Source organism: Heptranchias perlo, chromosome 4 (assembly GCF_035084215.1).
Source record: "Heptranchias perlo isolate sHepPer1 chromosome 4, sHepPer1.hap1, whole genome shotgun sequence".
Classification (NCBI taxonomy): Eukaryota; Metazoa; Chordata; class Chondrichthyes; order Hexanchiformes; family Hexanchidae; genus Heptranchias; species Heptranchias perlo.
The window spans coordinates 48,460,984-48,485,550 of NC_090328.1; the positions used below are offsets into that span (position 1 = coordinate 48,460,984).

Here is a 24,567-nt window from a genome sequence, read left to right on the forward strand (position 1 = left end):
GATGGTAGTCCCTCAAATTGAACTGTATCCCATGTTTCATCTCTATTGCTCTCCCTCCCAGCAGTCACAGACCATACTGTAGTGTGTTAGTTCAACGGAACCAACGTCTGTGACTTTTCTTTGTGTTTTATGCAGATGACACCAAATTATGAAATGAACCAAACATGGAGCAGAAGAGGAAAAAAAATGTGAAGCACATTTTTCTCGAGGTAAAACCGACTAAAGCAACACAATAAAATCATTTGTTGAATACCAGTATCACTCCATTTACACGTCGCATGGTTGAAAACAAAAATTTTTCTAAAGCACAAACGGTTTCTGTGAGGTACACGATAGTTGTTTAGGATGTGAAGCACCGGTAATGGTGAGTGTAATACTAATTCACCATAAAAGTGTTTAAATAATATAAAACCTTACTTCTTCCTGTCCTCTGGATCTGGTGGAATGGATTTGTGCAAAGGTGCCAGTTCCTCTTCGTGAGCAATGACTAGCTTAGCGTTCACCTGAACACCTGAGATGCGGAACGTTGGTCCCTTCACTTTACCGCGTCTGGCAGCTGTTTCGAAAATAAAATTTCAGACACTTTCACTGCAAAAAAATAATCTATTTCAACAGTGAACACAATATTCGGATATTATTTATAATGAAGGAGGAATGACCTTTGCATGGGTTTGAAGAGCAGTAACAGACCAGCAATAATTGTAGACATAATGGTGTGATGATATACATTCAATCCTGAACAAAAAATTAAGAGTCTGGTCCCATGGTCACCTGACATTTTAACTTTTGCCTTAGCTGTTCTTACTTTGCCAATTCTTGGCCAGGCTGCTTGATGGATAAGGTGAGGATAGCAATATGGACAGAAACTAGACATTCATTGTATTTGTTTTAAAATTAGATAGGGGGGAGAACAGGAAAGAGAAGTGGTGATTGAAGGAAAGCCTGTTGTTTTTTTAATTCATTCTTGGGATGTGGGCATCGCTAGCAGGGTCGGCATTTATTGCCCATCCTTAGTTGCCCTGAGAAGATGGTGGTAGACCGCCTTCTTCTTGAAGATGTCAAGTTCATAATTTAAGTAGCACTTCCTGTCAATAGGTCAAAGACTGATGGACATACTGGAGAAGCCTAAACCCAGAACTCTCCCAGAGCTGTTTTTTCAAAAAAAAAATTCCCAAGAACTTTTCATGGGCTTACATTGGACTTTTCCAGAGCGGGTAAAAATCAGAAGAAAAATGTGAAAATCAAAAGTTTTGTGGAAATTGGAAGCCAGAAGCAGCATTTGCACTTCAAATCCAAGTGAAATCTATGTTAAAAAAAAAAAGTTTTTTTTTTAATTGGAGCACAACGAAAAGGCAAAAAAAATGGCAACATTGCAGAGTTCTAAGTATATATCAGGTCGAACAGCCTGCAAAGAAAGAAAACTTGGGAGTGGGGCATTTAGTAATAATTAGTGTTTATCCACAATACTTGTGTTTATCTCCTCCCTGAACTATTCTACTCCAACATTAGTAAGAAAGACTTGCATTTATATATCCCTTTTCACAACCTCAGGACATCCCAAAGCACTTTACAGCCATTGAAGTACTTTGAAGAAGGAAACAAGGCAGCCAATTTGCACCCAGCCAACTCCCACAAACAGCAATGTGATAATGACCAGATGATCTGTTTTAGTGGTATTAGTTGAGGGATAAATATTGACCAGGACACCGGGGATAACTCCCCTGGCTCTTCTTCGAAATAGTGTTAAAGGATCTTTTACGTCCACCTGAGGGGGCGGTCAGGGCCTTGGTTTAACGTCTCATCTGAAAGACGACACCTCCAACAATGCAGCACTCCCTCAGTACTGCACTGGAGTGTCAGCCTGGATTTTGTGCTCAAGTCTCTGGAGTGGGACTTGAACCCACAACCTTATGACTCAGCGGTGAGTGTGCTACCACTAAGCCACAGCTGACATAGTAACATTTATATTTTGTTCAAGTTTACTATTCAGGACCACTGCTTCACCATCCTGTTCACATCAGTTAAGTCTGGAAATAATTATTGTGAATTATAAATGTATACCTGTCTTCTCCTGCCCCGTGGACTCTCGTAGAGCCTTAATACATCCATTATGCACCATCTCTCCCAAACGCCTGAGATCCACCTCTGACTTATCTACCAATTCAGCATCTCGTGCAATCGCTTCCAGCCTGTTTAACAAGATCCAGTAGGTTACAGCACACAATAGTTATAACTATAAATTTGCAACTAAAATTATAGTTATGGGGAATGGGAGAAAAATAAACAGTTCAAATACAGAATTGGTTTACTTCTCATTTTCTGCTGTAACTGTACACAAACTGGTAGCATACCTTTCCAGAGGTCCACCAAACTTCTTGTAACTCTTGATAAACCTAATGAACACAAAGTAGTATTAAATTGTTTTACTGAATTCATAATTGCATTAAAAAGTGAACCAATGCTTAAACCTCAACAGATCACAAGTAACGCAATGTGTACAAAACAAAAATACAAAGAAACAATGTACAGGTCACTCAGAATTTTCAAACCGAGTGGTAAAAGAAAACTGACACTGCCACATGAATTGCACCATCAGTCACACTGCTATATGAGGGAAAGTCACTAAAACTTAAATGCAGGTGGGTTTACACAGCATATAACCACAGTATATGTACTGTTTACATTAGTGTTTTATAATAGTGATTATTCACTCTTTTATACAACTGCTACATGCATTTATATGGCACCTTTAACATCCCAAGGTGCTTCACAGGAGCGATTATCAAACAAAATTTGACACAAAGCCACATAAGGAGACATTAGGACAGATGACCAAAAACTTGGTCAAAGAGGTAGATTCTAAGGAACGTCTTAAAGGAGGAGAGAGGTAGAGAGGCAGAAAGGTTTAGAGAGGGAATTCCGGAGCTTAGAACCCAGGCAGCTGAAGGCACGGCTGCCAATGGTGGAGCAACTAAAATCAGGGATTCACAAGAGGCAAGAATTGGAGAAGCGTAGAGATCTTGGAGGGTTGTACGGCTGGAGGAGGTTACAGAGATAGGTAGGGGCAAGGCATTGGAGGGATTTGAAAACAAGGATGAGAATTGTGCAATCGAGGTGTTCGTAGACCAGGAGCCAATGTAGGTCAGCAAGCACAGAGGTGATGGGTGAACTGGACTTGGTGCGAGTTAGGATACGGGCAGCAGAGTTTTGGATGAGCTCAAGTTTATGGAGGGTAGAAGATGGGAGGGGGGCCAGGAGAGCATTGGGATAGTCAAGTCTAGAGGTAACAAAGGCATAGGTGAGGATTTCAGCAGCAGGTGAGCTGAGGCAGGGGCAGAGATGGGCAATGTTACGAAGGTGGAAGTAGACAGTCTTGGTGTTGGAGTGGATATGTGGTCGGATGCTCATCTCAGAGTCAAATAGGATGCCAAGGGTGCGAATGGTCTGGTTCAGCCTCAGACAGTGGCCAGGGAGAGGGATGGAGTCGGTGGCTAGAGAACGCAGTTTGTAGCGGGGACCGAAGACAATGGCTTCGGTCTTCCCAATATTTAGTTGGAGGAAAGTTTTGCTCATCCAGTACTGGATGTCAGACAAGTAGTGTGACAAATCAGAGACAGTGGAGGGGTCGAGAGAGATGGTGGTGAAGTAGAGCTGTGTGTTGTCAACGTACACGTGGATCCTGACATTGTGGATGATGTCGCCAATGGGCAGCATGTAGCTGAGAAATAGGAGGGGGCCAAGGATAGAACCTTGGGGGAACTCCAGAGATAACGATGTGGAAGCAGGAAGAGGCGCCATTGCAGGTGATTCTCTGGCTACGACTGGATAGATAAGAATGGAACCAGGCGAGCGCAGTCCCACCCAGCTGGACGATGGAGGAAAGGCATTGGAGACAAGTCGAGGAGGGATAGTTTACCATGGTCAGTCGCATAGGACGTCATTTGTGAATTTGATAAGGGCCGTTTCAGTACTGTGGCAGGGGCGAAAACCTGATAGGAGGGATTCAAACATGGAGTTGCGGGAATGATGGGCACGGACTTGGGAGGCGACAACACGTTCAAGGATTTTGGAGGGGAAAGGGAGGTTGGAGATGGAGTGGCAGTTTGCAAGGACGGGTGGGTTTTGGGAGGGTGGGGGTGAAGACTGCAGATTTGAAGGGGAGGGGGACAGTACCTGAGGAGAGGGAACAGTTTACAATATCAGCAAACAATGGGGGCCGGGAAGAGAAGTTGGGTGGTCAGCAGTTAGGTGGGAATAGGTTCAATGGAGCAGGATGTGGGTCTCATGGTCAAGGTGTGTAACTAGCAGGATAGATAATTGGGAACCAGTGGGAGTAATATATTTGGATTTTCAAAAGGCATTCGATAAGGTGCCACACAAGAGGTTGTTACACAAGATTAGGGCTCATGGGATTGGGGGTAATATATTAGTAAGGATTGAAGATGGTTAACGGACAGAAAACAGAGTAGGAATGAACAAGTCATTTTCAGGCTAGCAGGTTGTAACTAGTGGGGTGCCACAAGGGTCAGTACTTGGGCCTCATCTGTTTGCAATATATATCAATGACTCAGATGAAGGGACTGAGTGTAATGTATCCAAGTTTGCTGACGATACAAAGCTAGGTGGGAAAGTAAACTGTGAGGATAATGCAAAGAGACTGCAAAGGGATAGAGACAGGTTAAGTGAGTGGGGGAAAAGGTGGCAGATGGAGTATAATGTGGGGAAATGTGAAATTATCCACTTTGGAAGGAAGAATAGAAAAGCAGAATATTTTTTAAAAGGTGAGAGACTAAGAAATGTTGGTATTCAGAGGGATTTGGGTGTCCTTGTACACAAATCACAGAAAGTTAACATGCAGGTACAACAAGCAATTAGGAAGGCAAATGGCATGTTAGGCTTTATTGCAAAATGGTTGGAGTATAAGAGTAAGGATGGCTTGCTACAATTATATAGGGTTCTGGTGAGACCACACCTGGAGTGCTATGTACAGTTTTGGTCTCCTTACCTAAGAAAGGATATACTTGCCTTGGAGGGGATGCAACGAAGGTTCACTAGATTGATTCCTGGGATGAGAGGGTTATCCTATGAGAAGAGATTGAGTAGAATGGGCCTATATTCTCTGGAGTTTAGAAGAATAAGAGGTGATCTCATTGAAACGTATAAAATTCTTAGAGGGCTTGACAGAGTAGATGCTGAGAGGCTGCTTCCCCTGGCTGGAGAGTCTCTAGAACTAGGAGTCATAGTCTCAAGATAAGAGGTCGGCCATTTAGGACCGAGATGAGGAAAAATTTCTTCACTCAGAGGGTTGTGAATCTTTGGAATTCTCTACTCCAGAGGGCTTAGGTTACTCAGTAGTTGATTAAGATCGATAGATTTTTGGACTCTAAGGGCATTAAGGGATATGGGGATAGGGCGGGAAAGTGGTGTTGAGGTAGAATATCAGCCATGATTTTATTGAATGGTGGAGCAGGCCGAGGGGCTGTATGGCCTACCTCTGCTCCTATTTCTTATGTTCTTATGAGTTTGGAAAGGGTATGAGGGGAGATATGAGAGAAAGATGCAAATTCAGGACTAAGGCGGGGGGAACGATAGGGGAAGTTTGGCTTGGCGGGCTAGGGGAAGTTTGGCTTGGCGGGCTAGGGGAAGTTTGGCTTGGCGGGCTAGGGGAAGTTTGGCTTGGCGGGCTAGGGGAAGTTTGGCTTGGCGGGCTAGGGGAAGTTTGGCTTGGCGGGCTAGGGGAAGTTTGGCTTGGCGGGCTAGGGGAAGTTTGGCTTGGCGGGCTAGGGGAAGGGAGGGAAGCGGCAGAGCCAGAGGCAGCTGAACTGATGAACTCAATCTTAGTGACAAAGTAGTGCATGAGATCCACGCATTTGTTGTTTGAGGTGAGGGGTGGAGGCAGGGGAGAGGGATTTAAGAAGACAGTTTATAGTGAAGAGAAGTCAGGGTTATCATTGCATTCCAGAACGATCCTTGCGTCCCTTGGATTTAAGGAAGCGGAGATGAGGGCCGTACCGGGGGGGGAACGGCCAGGGTGAGAGAGAGTAATGGTTTTAATGGAGACAAGGACATCAAAGGTGGAGGTGATGATGTGATTGAGCAGATTGGTAGCGGCAGAAATTTGGTGGTGAATGGAGGGCCAAAGGCTAGACAGTTAGGAATTTGAAAGTTCCATTGTTAGTGACTTGGGAGAGAGTTTTGGGGCGAACACAGAGGGAAATAGGATTGGGAGGGGGATTTGGGTGGAAAGGGATACAAGGAAGTGATCAGAGATGGCCTTACCCGTGATTGACACGATGGGAGTAGAGAGGCCACGTGAGATGGCAAGGTCGAGGGGATGGCCGTGAATATGGGATGGGGTGTTTATTTAGAGAGAGAGATTAAGGGAGGATAGACCTCCCATGATGTCACTCATATTAAGCCAGATCATATACGGTTTTATAAGGAAAGGAGTTTCAAACCACGCAATTCATAATGTATTATTCTGCTACGGTGAAACTGTGTCCCAAATTATTATAAACACACTCAAGACACTCAGTTTAATTGCTGTCTGGGCAGGAAGCTTTATAGATTGAAATGTACTTATTGGTTTCAGGCTGCAGGTGAGCAGCATCTAGCATTTTAAGGTCATGTTGCATCTGTAACGAAGTGAGATGGCTCGGTGTGCTGGATGAATCATTTTTTATGCATTAAATATAGATGTATATTTTTGCTATCCTCCAAACCATTAATATTTTATGAAAGCAACTTGAGTTTAATATATAAAAGAAATTAGCGTGACTTAGGATGAGAAAGGAAGGGCTATGGATCATTCGGTTTTACTGCACAAACAGTATAATTTGTATGTAAAAGCATACCTTCGAATCTCAGCATCACTAAACCCTTTAATGTTTTCACGAGGAATTGTTCGAGGTCTCCCGCGTTTTTTAGGGCGCTTCCCTTCAGAAACTGAGTCACTGTCCGACTCTGAAGATCGCCTCCTTCTGCGCCTCCCTTCACTTCCGTTAAAACTAATCTGAGGTAGAGAAAGAAATATTAGCAAAACCCTAAAACTACATTCCACCTCACCAAAGGCAAAGTGCTTTTCCAGAAGCTATAAATAGCGCAAAAATATGTAAGACTCTCATAAACTGCATTCTTCGCAAATTTACAAATAAGCCAGAGAACATCCTGAAGGAAGTGTCATTCGTCTTGCTGTTTAAAAATGCATTAACAGAAACCTGTTTCTGCAATACACTTTTTAGCTACAGGGTGGCAGCAGTGCACTTTAATAGTATTGTAAACAATTTTACAACACCAAGTTATAGTCCAACAAATTTATTTTTAATTCCACAAGCTTTCAGAGGCTTCCTCCTTCCTCAGGTGAACGGTATGGAAATGACATTTTCGAATCCTTCGCATTTGAAAATCACAGAACAATGCCTGGTGATTACTGCCCGTTGCCAAGGCAATCACAGTGAGCAGACAGAAAGGTGTCACCTAAAAGGCCACCGAATATACAAACCCCCCCAAAAAAGAGAGAGAGAGAGAAGGAAGACAGTCAATGACCCGTTATATTAAAAACAGATAACATTTGTTCGCTGGTGGGGTTACGTGTAGTGTGACATGAACCCAAGATCCCGGTTGAGGCCGTCCTCATGGGTGCGGAACTTGGCTATCAATTTCTGCTCGACGATTTTGCGTTGTCATGTGTCTCGAAGGCCGCCTTGGAGTATGCTTACCCGAAGGTCGGTGGCTGAATGTCCATGACTGCTGAAGTGTTCCCCGACAGGGAGAGAACCCTCCTGTTTGGCGATTGTTGCGCGGTGTCCGTTCATCCGTTGTCGCAGCGTCTGCATGGTCTCGCCAATGTACCATGCTCTGGGGCATCCTTTCCTGCAACGTATGAGGTAGACAACGTTGGCCGAGTCACAGGAGTATGAACCGTGCACCTGGTGGGTGGTGTCCTCTCGTGTGATGGTGGTATCTGTGTCAATGATCTGGCATGTCTTGCAGAGGTTACCGTGGCAGGGTTGTGTGGTGTCGTGGACGCTGTTCTCCTGAAAGCTGGGTAATTTGCTGCGAACTATGGTTTGTTTGAGGTTGGGTGGCTGTTTAAAGGCGAGTAGTGGAGGTGTGGGGATGGCCATAGCGAGGTGTTCGTCATCATTGATGACATGTTGAAGGCTGCGGAGAACATGGCGTAGTTTCTCCGCTCCGGGGAAGTACTGGACGACGAAGGGTACTCTGTTGGTTGCGTCCCGTGTTAGTCTTCTGAGGAGGTCTACGTGATTTTTCGCTGTGGCCCGGCGGAACTGTCGATCGATGAGTCGAGCATCATATCCCGTTCTTACTAGGGCGTCTTTCAGCGTCTGTAGGTGTCCATCGCGTTCCTCCTCGTCTGAGCAGACCCTGTGTATTCGCAGGGCCTGTCCATAGGGGATGGCCTCTTTGACGTGGTTAGGGTGGAAGCTGGAAAAGTGGAGCATCGTGAGGTTGTCCGTGGGCTTGCGGTAGAGTGAGGTGCCCGTCTTTGATGGAGATTCGTGTGTCCAAGAAAGAAACTAATTCTGAGGAGTAGTTCATGGTGAGCTTGATGGTGGGATGGAACTTGTTGATGTTATCGTGTAGTCTCTTTAGTGATTCCTCACCGTGGGTCCATAGAAAGAAAATGTCGTCGATGTATCTGGTGTATAGTGTTGGTTGGAGGTCCTGTGCAGTGAAGAAGTCCTGCTCGAACTTGTGAATGAAAATGTTGGCGTAATGGGGTACGAATTTGGTCGCCATGGCTGTTCCGTGTGTTTGGGTAAAGAACTGGTTATTGAAGGTGAAGACATTGTGATCCAGGATGAAGTGGATGAGTTGTAGGATGGCGTCTGGAGATTGGCTGTTGTTGGTGTTGAGTATTGATGCTGTCGCAGCGATGCCGTCATCGTGGGGGATACTGGTGTAAACTATCTTTTTGGTTGTTGTCCTGATCTGTTTCTACCTATCACTGTTTATATGGGGGATAGTACCATCTAGTGGATAAAAATTAATGCCACAAACTAAATGTCTACAGACAAACAACTGGCATTTATATAGCGCCTTTAATTAAGAAAAATGCCCCTCGGTGCTTTGTATGAGGCATAATCCCCTCCCCTTTCAGCATTCTGAAGAGACCGTTCCCTCTGCGACACCCTGGTCCACTCTACCATCACCCCCAACACCTTCCCATGCAAGCGCGGGAGATGCAACACCTGCCCTTTCACCTCCCCACCGTCCAGGGCCCCAAACACTCCTTCCGGGTGAAGCAGTGATTTACTTGTATGTCTTCCAATTTAGTACACTGTACTCACTGCTCACGATGCTGTCGCCTCTACATTGGGGAGACCAAACCTAAATTGGGTGATCGTTTCGCTGAACACCTCTATTCCGTCCGCAAGTGTGACCCTGAGCTTCCGATTGCTTGCCATTTTAATTTCCCATCCCACTCTCACTCTGATCTCTCTGTCCTTGGCCTCCTTCACTGTTCCAGTGAAGCTCAACGCAAACTCGACGAACAACACCTCATCTTTCTACTAGGCACTTTACAGCCATACGGCCTAAACATTGAGTTTAACAATTTCAGATCTCAACCACCGCTCCCATTTTCTCTCGGTCAGCAGGTGCTGGTAATGGAGGATGGTTGCACCAGAGCCACTGGGAGTGAAGGAGATGTAGGCTGGTGCCTGGGGTAGGGATCCCACACAGCCGGCGGGGTGGTCCACATCCCAGGGGTCTACCTACCGTTCTCCGCCACATTCCCAGGCCACGGGAGGCTCCTTTGCCAGATTTTCCACACTTCCCCGCCCCCTCCCCCTTTGCTGTCCTGCCAAAAATATTTACCCATCTTTTGTTTCTTTATTTGTCCCATTATTACCCCACTTTGCCTTGCACTATCATCCCTTTATTAATCACAACTGCCTTCCACCCTATCATAGACCATCCCATTTGTTCTTTTCTCCCTTACAACCACCATCCCCCCCGCCCCACACACTTTTCCTCTGGCTCTGTACTTGCTTAAAAACTGTTAATCTCTAACATCTTCCAGTTCTGATGAATGTTCATCAACCTGAAATATTAACTCTGTTTATCTTTTCACATATGCTGCCTGGTCTGCTGACTGCTTCTAGCATTTTCTGTTTTTATTTCAGATTTCCAGCATCCACAGTATTTTGCTTTTGTTTTATCTTTCCTACTGTGGCAGGTGTGCTTTGTTCTGGAGATGGGAGTAGTGCCAGAGGACTGGAGGATTGCAAATGCAAAAGGGGAGAGGGATAAACCCGGCAATTACAGGACAGTCAGCCTAACGTCGATGGTGGGGAAAGCTTTTAGAGACAATAATCCAGGACAAATCCAGCACGTGGAAAAATATGGATTAATAAATGAAAGCCAGCACATATTTGTTAAAGGCAAATCGTGCTTCACTAACTTGATTTGAGTTCTTTGATGAAGTAACGGAAAGGGTTTATGAGGGTAGTGTGGTTGACGTCGTGTATATGGGCTTTCAAAAGGCGTTTGATAAAGTACCACATCGAATGGTTACAGCATAGGAGGCGGCCATTCGGCCCTTTGAGCCGGTGCCAGCTCTCTGCAAGAGCAATCCAGCTAGTCCAATTCCCCCACCCTTTCCCTGTAGCCCGGCAAATGTTTTCCCTTCAAGTACTTATCCAATTCCCTTTTGAAAGCCACGATTGAATCTGCTTCCACCACCCTTTCAGGCAGCACATTCCAGATCATAACCACTCGCTGCATAAAAGGTTTTTCCTCATGACGCCTTTGGTTCTTTTGCCAATCACCTTAAATCCGTGTCCTCTGATTCTCGACCCTTCCATCAATGGGAACAGTTTTTCTCTATCTACTCTGTCTCGACCCCTCACGTTTTTAAACACTTCTATCAAATCTCTCAACCTTCTCTGCTCTAAGGAGAACAACTCCAGCTTCTCCAATCTATCCATGTAACTGAAGTCCCTCATCTCTGGAACCATTCTAGTAAATCTTTTCTGCACCCTCTCTAAGGCCTTCACATCCTTCCTAAAGCGCAGGAGTGGACACAATACTCCAGTTGTGGCCGAACCAGTGTTTTATAAAGGTTCACATAACTTCCTTGCTTTTGTACTCTATGCCTCTATTTATAAAGCCCAGGATCCTGTATGCTTTTTTAACCACTTTCTCAACCTGCCCCGCCACCTTCAAAGATTTGGGCACGTATACCCCCAGGTCTCTCTGCTCCTGCACCCCTTTTAGAATTGTGCCCTTTAGTTTATATTGCCTCTCTTCATTCTTCCTACCGGAATGTATCACTTCGCATTTTTCTGCAATGTGTTGGCCCAGTCCACCAGCCTGTCTATGTTCGCTTGAAGTCTATTACTACCCTCCTCAATGTTCACTACACTTCCAAGTTTTGTGTCACACGAACATACGAATTAAGAGTAGGCCATTTGGCCCCTCGAGCCTGCCCTGCCATTTGATAAGATCATGACTGATCTGATCGCGACCTCAACCCTACTTTCCCATCTATCTACTATAACCTTTGACTCCCTTGTTAATCAGGAATCTATCTAACTCAGCCTTAAAAATATTCAATGACCCTGCCTCCACCACTCTCTGGGGAAAGGAGTTCCACAGACTCACAACCCTCAAAGAAAAGATTTCTCATCTCTGTCTTAAATGGGAGACCCCTTATTTTTAAACTGTGTCCCCTGGTTCTAGTCTCTCCCACAAGGGGAAACATCCTCTCAGCTTCTATCCCTTCAAGTCCCCTCAGGATCTTATATGTTTCAATAGGTTCACCTCTCATTCTTCTAAACTCCAATGTATACAGGCCAAACTTGTCCAACCTTTCCTCATAAGATAACCCCCTCATCCCAGGAATCAGTCGAGTGAACCTTCTCTAAACCGTCTCTAAAGCAATTATGTCCTTTCTTAAATAAGGAGACCAAAACTGCACACAGTATTCTAGATGTGGTCTCAACAATGCCCTGTACAACTGTAGCAAAACATCTCTACTTTTATATTCCATTCCCCTTGCAATAAATGACAACATTCTATTTCCCTTCCTAATTACATGTTGCATCTGCTTACTAACTTTTTGTGATTCATGTACTAGGACACCCAGATCCCTCCGTACCTCAGAGTTCTGCAATCTCTCCATTTAAATAATTTTACAACACCAAGTTATAGTTCAGCAATTTTATTTTAAATTCACAAGCTTCCTCCTTCCTCAGGTGAACGTTGTTGGAAAAACATTTAAATATACTGCTTTTCTATTCCTCCTGCCAAAGTGGACAAGTCCACATTTTCCCACATTATACTCCACCTGGCAAATTTTTGCCCACTCACTTAACCTATCTATATCCCTTTGCAGACTCCTTATGTCCTCTTCACAACTTAATTTCCTACCTACCTTTGTCTCATCAGCAAATTTAGCAACCATACATTCGGTCCCTTCATCCAAGACATTGATGTAGATTGTAAATAGTTGAGGCCCCAGCACTGATCCCTGTGGCACTCCACTCATTACATCTTGCCAACCTGAAAATGACACATTTATGCCTACTCTGTTTCCTGTTAGCTAACCAATCCTTTATCCATGCTAATATGTTAACCTCTACACCATGAGCTCTTATTTTGTGTAATATCCTTTGATGTGGCATCTTGTCAAATGCCTTCTGGAAATCCAAGTACACCACATCCACAGGATCCCCTTTATCCACATTGCTTGTTACTTCCTCAAAGAACTCTAATAAATTAGTCAATCATGATTTCCCTTTCGCAAAGCCGTGTTGACTCTGCCAGATTGCATTGAGATTTTTTAAATGCCCTATAACCTTCTTAATAATAGATTCTAGCATTTTCCCTATGACAAACGTTGAGCTAACTGGCCTGTAGTTTCCTTTCTGTCTCCCTCCTTTCTTGAATAGAGGAGTTACATTTGCTATTTTCCAATCCGATGGGACCCTTCCAGAATTTAGGGAATTTTGGAAAATTAATACCAATGCATCAACTTTCTCTGCAGCCACATCTTTTAAGACCCAAGGATGAAGTCAGTCAGGACCTGGGGACTTGTCAGCTTTTAGTTCTAATATTTTTTTTCAGAACCCTTTCTCTGGTGATTGTAAATGTTTTAAGTTTCTCCCTCCCTTTCACCTCACAATTATTTTTGGCATGTTATTTGTATCCTCTACAGTGAAGACGGACGCAAAATATCTGTTCAATTCATCCATTTCCTTATTCTCCATTATTAATTCCCCAGACTCAGTCTCTAGAGGACCAATGCTCACTTTACTTACTCTTTTCCTTTTTAAATACCTGCAGAAACTCTTACTATCTTTTTATATTTCTAGCTAGCTTTCTTTCGTACTCTAATTTCTCCCTTCTTATTATTCTTTTAGTCATTCTTTGCTGCTTTTTATATTCTGTCCAATCTTCTGACCTGACATCTACAAATTTTGAAATTGTGCTCTGTACATCCAAGTCCAAGTCATTAATATATATCAAGAAAAGCAGTGGTCCTAGTACCGACATAATAGACTTGTTAGCAAAATTGAAGCCCATGGGATTAAAGGGACAGTGGCTGCATGGATACAAAATTGGCTAAGGAGCAGGGAGCAGTGGTGAGCGGTTGTTTTTCAGACTGGAGTGACGCGTACAGTGGTGTCCCCCAGGGATCAGTGTTCGGATCACTGCTCTTTTCGATATATATTAATGAGCTGGACTTGGATATATAGGGCATAATTTCAAAGTCTGCAGATGACACGAAACTTGGAAATATAGTGAACAGTGAGGAGGGTAGTAACAGGCTTCAGGAGGACGTATACAGACTGGTGAAATGGGCAGACACATGGCAGATGAAATTTAACGCAGAGAAGTGTGATGAGATTCATTTTGGTAGGAAGAATGAGGAGAGGCAATATAAACTAAATGGTACAATTTTAAAGGGGGTGCAGGAACAGAGAGACCTGGGGGTTTATGTACACAAGTCTTTGAAGGTGGCAGGACAAGTTGAGAAGGCTGTTAAAAAGCTATACGGGAACCTGGGCTTTATAAATAGAGGCACAGAGTACAAAAGAAAGGAAGTTATGCCTAACCTTTATAGTACACTGGTTAGGCACCAGCTTAAGCAGCTTCTGCGCACCACACTTTACGAAGGATGTCAAGGCCTGAGAGGGTGCAGAAGAGATTTACTAGAATGGTACCAGGGATGAAGGACTTCAGTTATGTGGAGAGACCATAAGAGATAGGAGCAGAAGTTGGCTATTCGGCCCCTCGAGCCTGCTCCGCCATTTAATGAGATCATGGCTGATCTGATTTTTACCTGAACTCCACTTTCCCGCCCTTTCCCCATATCCTTTGACTCCCATGCTGATCAAAAATTTGTCTAACTCAGCCTTGAATGTATTCAATGACTCAGCTGCCACAGCTCTTTGGGGTAAAGAATTTCAAAGATTCATGACCCTCTGGGAGAAGAAATTCCTCCTCATTTCCGTCTTAAACGGGCGGCCCCTTAGTCTGAGACTATGCCCCCTAGTTTTAGATTCCCTCATAAGACAAACCTTCCATACCCGGAATCAACCTAGTGAACCTTCTCTGAACTGCCTCCAATGCAAGCATGTCTTTCTTTAAATAAGGGCACCAGAACTGTACGCAGTACTCTAGGTGTGGTCTCACCAGCATCTTGTACAGTTGTAGCATGACTTCCCCGCTTTTATACTCCATCCCCCTAGAAATAAAGGCTAATATTCCGTTTACCTTCTGGATTACCTGCTGCACCTGTATGTTGACTTTTTGTGTTCCATGTACGACGACACCCAGATCCCTCTGTAGTATTTCTCCAATCAAATAATATTTTGCTTTTTTATTTTTCCTCTCAAAGTGGATAACTTCACATTTTCCCACATTATATTCCATCTGCCAAATTTTTGCCCATTCGCTTAACCTATCAATATCCCTTTGCAGACACTTTGTGTCCTCTTCCTTTGCTGGTTTTTAAAGTTTTCCCAATCTTCGGGCTTACCAGTAATCTTTGCCATGTTGTATGCTTTTTCTTTTAACCTGATACCATCTTTGACTTTCTTAGTTAGTCATGGTTGGTTCACCCTTTTTGTGGAGTCTTTCCGACTCACTTGTCAGTGAAGCGTTCTGGCATCTTTCAGAGAGATCCGGAGCATACTATGGCGCTGCATACTATTTCCACTGCAGTACAGGGCCAAATTGTTCAGCCTGCTGTATGCTATCCCATATACTTTACCTCATGCATGAAGTTTCAGTTCACAAAATGCAGGAGTTTGCCTGTGGAAATTGACTTTTTTTGAGTAAGAGTGACGAAGCCAGCATTGCAACAGTTCTACACTTACCTGTTTGGCACAGTTGCGCATTCGAGGAAGCAAGTAGATCTCTTCAAGTTCCTTCTGCCGCTCTTCTTCTTCCATCCTTCTCCGTTGTTCTTCTGGAATGATGTCATCCCAGTCTCTGGTACTGCGCTGAGGTTCAAGGTCATTGTCCATTGTGGAAAAATTTGCCACCTAGCGGTGAGAGAAGAAAGTTCCAGAATGCTTTCTACAGGAGCGTACAGAGTTAAGTTAAGTTACATTAGGAGAAATTAATGAATTGAAAGCAGAAGTATGGGTAACAAACAGCTAAACCTATAAATTAAACAGTAAATCTTCGGTCAGTACTGTTAATTGCGTGGCACAGGAGGGCTATTTGTAGCCCAAATTCCCTTCCCCATTAACAGCATGGCAAACTTGCTGCTCCATGTGCCTCTAGGCCTCCAGTGCCTGATTGTGGGATGTCAGCTGAGCATGGATCTGGTGCTGCTCTCCCTCCTTTCTTGTGCTCCAGCAAAAGAAAGGACGTAATATAAATATATAAAGAAGTTGAAACATTTTGATAAAGGACAGGTTAGATTCTCTGTCCTCCAACAGACAACTTAACCTTTTTACACTGTTTTCTTGCTGTAACTTGTACATAATATGGGTTAGGTTGCAGTTGAGCAGTGTCCCCATTTTGGACAGCTTGGAAACAGATGATGGTGATCACCCAGGAAAACGAGGAGCAACTTCTCAAATGCTGCATGCAACTTTTCCTGAATGCAGTGCACCTGAGTTGGGCCTTTCTGTTCCGTTTCAATCGCACTTCTGAGCCCCCTAAAAATAAGGCAATTAACTGCATTCAACTAACCTTTCTTGCCCATTTGTCACTTGGCATTACAGATTTGATATTGTTTTTAAAGCAAGCACATACCTCATTCTCACACCTGCAGTTCTTTGGTAAATATTAGATTTTAAAAGGGAGGTGGATAATATGAAAAAAATAATAGGGTATGTGCAAAGAGCTTCCAAAGATGCAATGGGCCTAAATAGCCGATTCTAAATGATTCTATGAAAGGATAATATAGTTCATTTTTACACGAAACACACATTAATAAAATCATGAATGTTAATAGCTCTCAACATTTAGAATGACAGTAGTTCAAACAACTGACCAGTTTTTTCTCCATCTGATGCACCCTGATGCTAACATATAGCAAGAGTGTTTTTACAAGAGCAATATCGATGTAAAACACTGATCATTAAGAAGTTTTGAAGATTTTACTTCTGCTCTCCATCTTCCACTCTTCTCATTGCGCATTTTCTCTCTGGTACATTTTAACTTGAAGCATTTATGAAATTTCAAGCTTTAACTTTTCATTTTGTTTCTTTTTTCAAATTTAAACTCTCAATACTTTCTTCATGTGCCTCTGGAATTCCATAGTTCATTCTGGAACTGTAACCCAATCTGTCAAAATTTAGTCCGCGATTGGCTAAAAACCAGATCCGAAAGCCAGTTCAGCTCAAGGTACTGTTGACTGATCTGGTCTTCTCACCAGAACAATAACAATAGCAATTTTTGTTTTACTGTTTGGTTGGGTGATCTCATTGATCTGATTGATGAGTTATCCTATCAGTAGCCCAGCAGCGCAGGTGCTGATTAAATCTTAAAAGCTATGGTGCTGTGCACAGGTTAGCAGATCCAGCTGAATCCACATAAGAGGCTGTTAACTAAAATTAAAGCTCATGGAATTGAAGGCAAATTATTGACCTGGTTTGGAGGTTGGTTAGGCGGTTATGTACTCGAATTGGAAGGCAGTGACTAGTGGTGTCCCACAAGGATCTGTGCCGGGGCCTCAACTATTCACTGTATTTATTTATGACACAGATAAAACAACTGAGAGCAATATATCCAAGTTTGCAAATGACAAAGATTGGTGGCATAGTAGTGTAGATGGGAGCATAAAATTACAAAGAGACATTGATAGGTTAAGTGAGTGGGCAAAACTGTGGCAGATGGATTTCAACGCAGGTAAATGTGAGGTCATCCATTTTGGAACATAAAAGGAAAGATCAAAGTATTTTTTTTAAATGGTGAAAAGCTAGGAACAGTAGAGGTCCAAAGAGATTTAGGGGTCCATGTACACAGATCACTAAAATGTAGCGGTCAGGTACACAAAATAATCAAAAAAGGCTAAAGGAATGTTATCCTTTATAACTAGAGGACTACATTATGAAGGGAAGAAAGTTTTGCTACAGCAGTACAAAGTCCTGATTAGACCATATCTGGAGTACTGTGTACAGTTCTGGGCATTGCACTGTAGAAAGGATATATTGGCCTTGGAAGGAATGCAGCACACATTCACCAGAATGTTACCAGGGCTCCAAGGGTTAAATTATCAAGAGAGATTACATAAGCTAGACTTGTATTCCCTGGAATATAGAAGGTTAAGGGGTGATTTGATTGAGGTTTTTAGGATTTTGAAAGGAATTGATAGGGGAGAGAGAGAGAGAGAGAGAAAGAAACTTTTTCCTCATGTGGGGGAGTTCAGGACAAGAGGACATAACCTTAAAAATCAGAGACAGGCCATTCAAGAGAGAAGTTAGGAAACATTTCTTCAAGCAAAGGGTGGTAGAAGTGTGGAACTCTCTCCCACAAAAAGCAGTAGATGCTAGCTCAATTAATAATTGCAAATCTGAGATCGATAGATTTTTGCGAGCCAAGGGTGTTAAGGGATATGGAGCCAAGGAGGGTAAATGGAGTTCGGATACAGATCAGCCATGATCCCATTGAATGGCGGAACAGGCGTGAGGGGCTGAATGGCCTACTCCTGTTCCAATGTTCCTGTGAATGTAACATCAAATGCTTTCCAGTACCTTGAACTGGGATAGCAGCTCCTCTCCTACAGTGGTAGGTCCAGCTTCATTCTCACGAGTTTCAGCACGCCGGAGAATTTCATCAATATCCATTTCCTACAAACACAAGTTACATTTTTAAATGTAAATATAACTACATTGTTAGTAAAGTGTTTATCCTGCAGTTTATTAAAGTTAATTACAGTGTGCTTTTTAAACTATAAAATACTTTCATCCTGGTTTCATTCTATGCCTTTACAGGCAACTATACGGAGCAAAAATAACGAGGAAGAAAAAAAAAGCACACAGATATTATGAAATGGCCTTAAAGTACTGGAGAGAAACCAAGTGTTCGTCAAGTGAAATCTAAGAAAACCTGCCTGCTTCACATGCTTCGATTAATTTTACCTCTTTTTAAAAAAAAACGAATTCATAGTTTGGGATGCATAAGCCTAGGTTTTTCTCTGTGTTGGTATCAGCACCCGAATTGTGACAGGGTGGGACATTTTGCCCGCTCCACTGCTTTCGGTGGTATCCCTGCCTCCAATGGATGGGGAGGAAGAGGGGGGAGAAAGGAGGCACTGAGAAATGGATGCTGCTGCTGAATTTAATGCCTGAAGCAACTTAAAGGTCCAAGAATCAGCAACAGAAAATACTTTCTTGGCAAGCAGGATTATTAGTTGTAAAATGTCTCAGAGTTCAAGTACAAGGTACAGCATCCCCAGCTTTTCAGAGACATCCATAGAAGTGCTGCTAATCCAGATTCGGATGAGGAGGGAGGCCTGGTTTGGGATGCATGGGAGAAGGGCAGCCAAGAGTACTGCTCGTGCGCAGTGACGGGAAGTAGAAGTGCCACTTTCCAGATCCCGTGCCACAAAACTTTAATGACCTTATCTGGTCAGGCAAGACGAGTGCAGCACACTCTCCAAGAATGCCCTGCTCTAAACATGTTTGCCACTAACAACCACCTTCCCCTCACTATGTTGAAGTCCTTCAAGAGCTTACCATTACTGTCTAGAAGGATCTGTGGGGCCCTTTACACCCCTAACCTTCATCTGCAAGTGTTCCTTCACTGAGAATTACATGCAAGTTCCTCACTAAAAGCCTAACATGGCACTGAATTAATTGTTTCATGTACGTATCATCACCCCATTATTGTCTGCCTATTGACACACTGGTTTCACTGCATCCAGAGGTTATTCTTAAAGGAGAATACAGCCCAGAACAGCAGAAAGGGAATGGCCACAAGTGGTGGTCTATCCAATCTCCAGCCTCTTACCCAAGAAAAGGAAGCACTGAAGCTCCTGGGGAGGCAGATAGGAGGGTCAGTCAAATACAGTTTCTGTTGACATTGAAGCTGACTGGAACTGGTTCAGAAATGCAGTCCACAATACAGCTTTGGAATCTTGGACCCAACCATCCCGTACACACCAGGAAGGGTTTGATGAAAATGACGATGATATAAAAAGGCTACTTGATGAGAAACACCACCTGTACTCATCATGGATAAAGATTGTCATCAATCAGTAAGAAGCAAGCTTATGATAACATTCGTAAACAAGTTCAGACTGAACTAAGGGTTGTGTGCGACACCTGGTGGAGCAAAAAGAGAGGTGAATTGCACTCCTATGCTAATCAGAATGACATGAAGAACTTATTTTAGGCTTATGGCCCACAATCTAGTGGCATCACAACAGTGTATATGGGAAGTTTAGAGTTTCGCGGATAGCACATTTCATGGAATCACAGAAGATTTACAACACGGAAGGAGGCAATTTGGTCCATCGAGTCCACGCCGGCTTTATGCAAGAGCAATCCAGCTAGTCCCACTCCCCCGCCCTATCCCTATAGCCCTGCAAATTGTTTCCTTTTAAGTACTTATCCAGTTCCCTACTGAAGGCCATAATTGAATCCGCCTCCACCACCCCCTCAGGCAGTGCATTCTAGATCCTAACGACTCGCTGTGTAAAAAAGTTTTTCCTCATGTCACCTTTGGTTGTCTGGTTCTTGACACTTGCGCCGATGGAAACAGTTTCTCTCTATCTACTCTGTCTAGACCCTTCACGATTTTGAATACTTCTATCAAATCTCCTCGCAACTTTCTCTGTTCCAAGGAGAACAACCCCAGCTTCTCCAGTCTATCCACATAACTAAAGCCCCTCATCCCTGGAATCACTCTAGTAAATCTCTTTTGCACCCTCTCTAAGGCCTTCACATCTTTCTTAAAGTGCGGTGCCCAGAATTGGACACAATACTCCAGTTGTGGCTGAACCAGTGTTTTATAAAGGTTTATCATGACTTCTTTACTTTTATACTGTATGCCTCTATTTATAAAGCCCAGGATCCCGTATGCTTCTTTAACCAGTTTCTCAACCTGCCCTACCACCTTCAACGATTTGTGCATATACCCCCAGATCTCTCTATTCCTTTACCCCTTTTAGAATTGTACCCTTTAGTTTATATTGCCTCTCCTCATTTTTCCTACCGAAATGCATCACCTCGCATTTTTCTGCATTAAATTTCACCTGCCACGCGTCCGCCCATGCCATATCCTGTTGAAGTCTATCACTATCCTCCTCACTGTTCACTACCCTTCCAAGTTTTGTGTCATCTGCAAATTTGGAAATTGTGCCCTGTACACCCAAGTCCAAGTCATTAATATATATCAAGAAAAGCAGTGGTCCCAGCACCGACCCCTGGGGAACACCACTGTACACTTCCCTCCAGTCCGAAAAACAACCATTCACCACTACTCTTTGTTTCTTGTCACTTAGCCAATTCTGTATCCATGTTGCTACTGCCCCCTTTATTCCATGGGCCTACCATGTGGCACTTCATCAAACACCTTTTGAAACTCCATATACACCACATTAGCTGCATTGCCCTCATCTACCGTCTCTGTTACCAAATCAAAAAACTCTATCAGGTTAATTAAACACGATTTGCCTCTAACAAATCCGTGCTGGCTTTCCCTAATCAATCCACTCGTCCAAATGACTGTTAATTCTGTCCAAGATTATCGTTTCTAAAAGTTTTCCCACCACCAAGGTTAAACTGACTGGCCTTTAGCTGCTAGATTTATTCTTACACCCTATTTTGAACAAGGGTGTAACATTTGCAATTCTCCAGTCCTCTGGCACCACCCCCGTATCTAAGGAGGTGGTCACCCCGTAGCTACAGAGAGTTCAGGCGGAGAGTGAGTGGATGACCACCGACATACTAGGAGGAACAGCAGGCAGTGTAGGAGTCCCCTGGGAGTTTGGCACCCATAAACTGGTATTCAGTGTCGAATACCAGTGAGGGTGTTGATATCTCGGAGAAAAGCAGGCAGGAGCAAATCCATGGCACTGTGGGAGACTCAGGTCCATGGTGGGGGGTCAAAAGAAATGTAGTTCTTACAGGGGATTTAATACTCAGGGGGATAGACAGGCGTTTCTGCAACCGCCCACGTGAGTACGCATGGTGTGTTGCCTCCCTGGTGCCAGGGTAAAGGACATCACTGAGAGGGTGCAGAACAGTCAGAAGTCATGATCCACATGGGAACCAATGACACAGGAAGGAAAAGGGTTGAGGTGCCGTAGTCAGAGTTTCAGGAGCTAGGGAAGTTAAAATGCAGGACCTCAAAGAGGTAGTAATCTCTGTATTACTTCCAGTGCTATGGGCTAGTGAGTATAGGAATAGTAGGATAAGAAAGGCTAATGCATCGTTGGAGGAATGGTGCAGGAGGGATGGCTACAGATTCCTGGGGCACTGGGACCAGTTCTGGGGCAGGAGGAAGCTGTTCAAGATGGACGGTTTGCACCTCAACAGAGCTGGGACCAATGTCCTCACGGGGAGGTCAGCTAGTGCTGTGGTGGAGGGTTAAAGTATTTTGGCAGGGGGATGGGCACCAGGATGAAACATTAGAGAGGAGAAACTAAGTGCGCAGAGGACTGGGAGGGGCAAGTAGCACTAAAGTATAGTTCAGAAATAGGAGGGATCAGACGGGGCAAATGCGAGGCAGTCTAGGATGAGTTTAGAGTGCACGTGTGTGAACGAACGTAACGAGGTAAATAAGGCTGGTGAGCTGCATGGTCAAGTTGCCACATGGGACTATGGTATAGTGGCAATAATAGAGACCTAGCTCAAAGAAGGGGAGGATTGGGTACTTAATATTCTTGGCAACAAAGTATTCAGGAAAGATAGGGAAGGAAAGAAAGGAAAGGCTGGGGGGGAGGGGTGGTGGTGGCAGTACTGATCAAAGAAACTATTATAGCACTGGAAAGGGATGATGTAGTTGAGGGGTCAAAGACAGAATCTATTTGGTTAGAATTAAGGAACAATAGAGGAGCTATTACACTACTGGGTGTATACTATAGGCCACCAAATAGCAGGAAAGAGAGAGAGGAGCAAATTTGCAGGCAAGGAGGAGTTGGTTCAGATACAGAGTAGACACATCCCTATCGAGGGGGAAAGGAAGGGCACCCAAAGCTAGAACTCCCTGGATGATTAAAGATATAGAGATTAAAATGAAACAGAAAAAGGCTGATGACGAATGTAAGGTTCATAATACAGTAGAGAACCAGGCTGAGTACAGAAAGTACAGAGGAGATCTAAAAAAGGGAATAAGAGGGGCAAAGAGAGAATATGAGAATAGATTAGCAGCTAACATGAAAGGGAACACAAAAATCTTTTATAAACATATAAATATTAAAAGGGTAGTCAAAGGAAGGGTGGGACCAATTAGGAACAAAAAAAGATCATCTTTTGGAAGCAGAGGGCATGGCTGAGGCACTAAATGAATACTTGGCATCCGTTTTCACTAGAGAAGAGGATGCTGCCATTGTAGCAGTAAAGGAGGAGGTAGTAATGATATTGGGCTAATAAATGAAAGTCAGCACCGATTTATTAAAGGCAAATCGTGTTTGACTAATTTGATTGAGTTCTTTGATGAAGTAACGGAGAGGGTTGATGAGGGTAGTGCAGTTGATGTGTATATGGACTTACAAAAGGCATTTGATAAAGTACCACATAATAGACTTGTTAGCAAAATTAATGCCCATGGGATTAAAGGGACAGTGGCAGCAAAGATACAAAATTGGTTAAAGGACAGAAAGAGTAGTGGTGAACGGCTGTTTTTCAGACTGGAGGGAAGTATACAGCGGTGTTCCCTAGGGCGTCAGCATTCGGACCACTGCTCTTATTCATATATATTAATGAGCTGGACTTGGTATACAGGGGATAATTTCAAAGTTTGCAGATGACACGAAACTTGGAAGCATGGTAAACAATGCGGAGGATAGTAACAGACTTCAGAAGGACATAGACAGACTGGTGAAATGGGCAGACACATGACAGATGAAATTTAATGCAGAAAAGTGTGAAGTGATGCATTTTGGTGGGAAGAATGAGGAGAGGCAATATAAACTAAATGGTACAATTTTATAGGGGGTGCACGAACAGAGAGACCTGAGGGCGTATGTAAACAAGTCTTTGAAAGTGGCAGGGCAAGTTGAGAAGGCTGTTAAAAAGGTATACGGGATCCTGGGCTTCATAAATAGAGGCACAGAGTACAAAAGCACTGGTTAGGCCATAGCTGGAGTATTGTGTTCAATTCTGGCACCACACTTTAGGAAGGATGTCAAGGTGTTAGATAGGGTGCAGAAGAGATTTACTAGAATGGTACCAGGGATGAGGGACTTCAGTTATGTGGAGAAGCTGGAATTGTTCTCCTTAGAACAGAGAAGGTTAAGGGGCGATTTGATAGAGGTATTCAAAATCATGAAGGGTTTTGATGGAGTGAGTACATAAGGAGAAACTGTTTTCAGTGGCAGAAGGGTTGGTAACCAGAGGACACAGATTTGAGGTGATTGGCAAAAGAACCAGAGGCGACATGAGGAGACATTTTTTTTTAGTCAGCGAGTTGTAATGATCTGGAATGCACTGCCTGAAAGGGTGGTGGAAGCAGATTCAATAGTAACTTTCAAAAAGGAATTAGATAAAAACTTGAAGGGAAAATTGTTCAGGGCTATGGGGAAAGAGCAGGGGAATGGGACTAATTAGACAGCTCTTTCAAAGAGCTGGTACAGGCACGATGGGCCAAATGGCCTCCACCTGTGCTGTACCTATGATTACTTAGTCAAACACCTCAACAAACCACCTCAGTCCATGTGGCACTCAGGAAAGATCTCTCAAGAATTCAAAGATGCTTCAATTGTTCACCTCTACAAGGGAAAGGGATATTGTTTTATCTGTGATAATCACCAGGGAATCTCCGTACTTGTCATTGCTGGAAAGATCCTTGCAAGAGTGATGCTTAATCGCTTTGTTCAAAACATTGCTGAAAAAATCCTACCAGTCTACGTGGGTTCAAAAAGGCACAACTTATGTGATCTTCGCAGCCCGACAACTCCAAGAAAAATAT

General features: G+C 43.6%; 1 protein-coding gene across 1 annotated transcript in view; it reads right to left on the reverse strand.

The window, feature by feature from the left end:
* The window catches only part of chd1 (chromodomain helicase DNA binding protein 1), a 210,526-nt gene that overhangs the window by 24,647 nt on the left and 161,312 nt on the right, over window positions 1-24,567 (reverse strand). The window contains exons 22-27 of the mRNA XM_067982900.1: window positions 18,186-18,281; window positions 15,354-15,521; window positions 6,855-7,012; window positions 2,352-2,393; window positions 2,062-2,189; window positions 418-556 (exon numbers count right to left, since the gene is read on the reverse strand). Coding sequence (XP_067839001.1) covers window positions 418-556; window positions 2,062-2,189; window positions 2,352-2,393; window positions 6,855-7,012; window positions 15,354-15,521; window positions 18,186-18,281 — 731 coding nt within the window. The remainder of the gene's footprint in view (window positions 1-417; window positions 557-2,061; window positions 2,190-2,351; window positions 2,394-6,854; window positions 7,013-15,353; window positions 15,522-18,185; window positions 18,282-24,567) is intronic.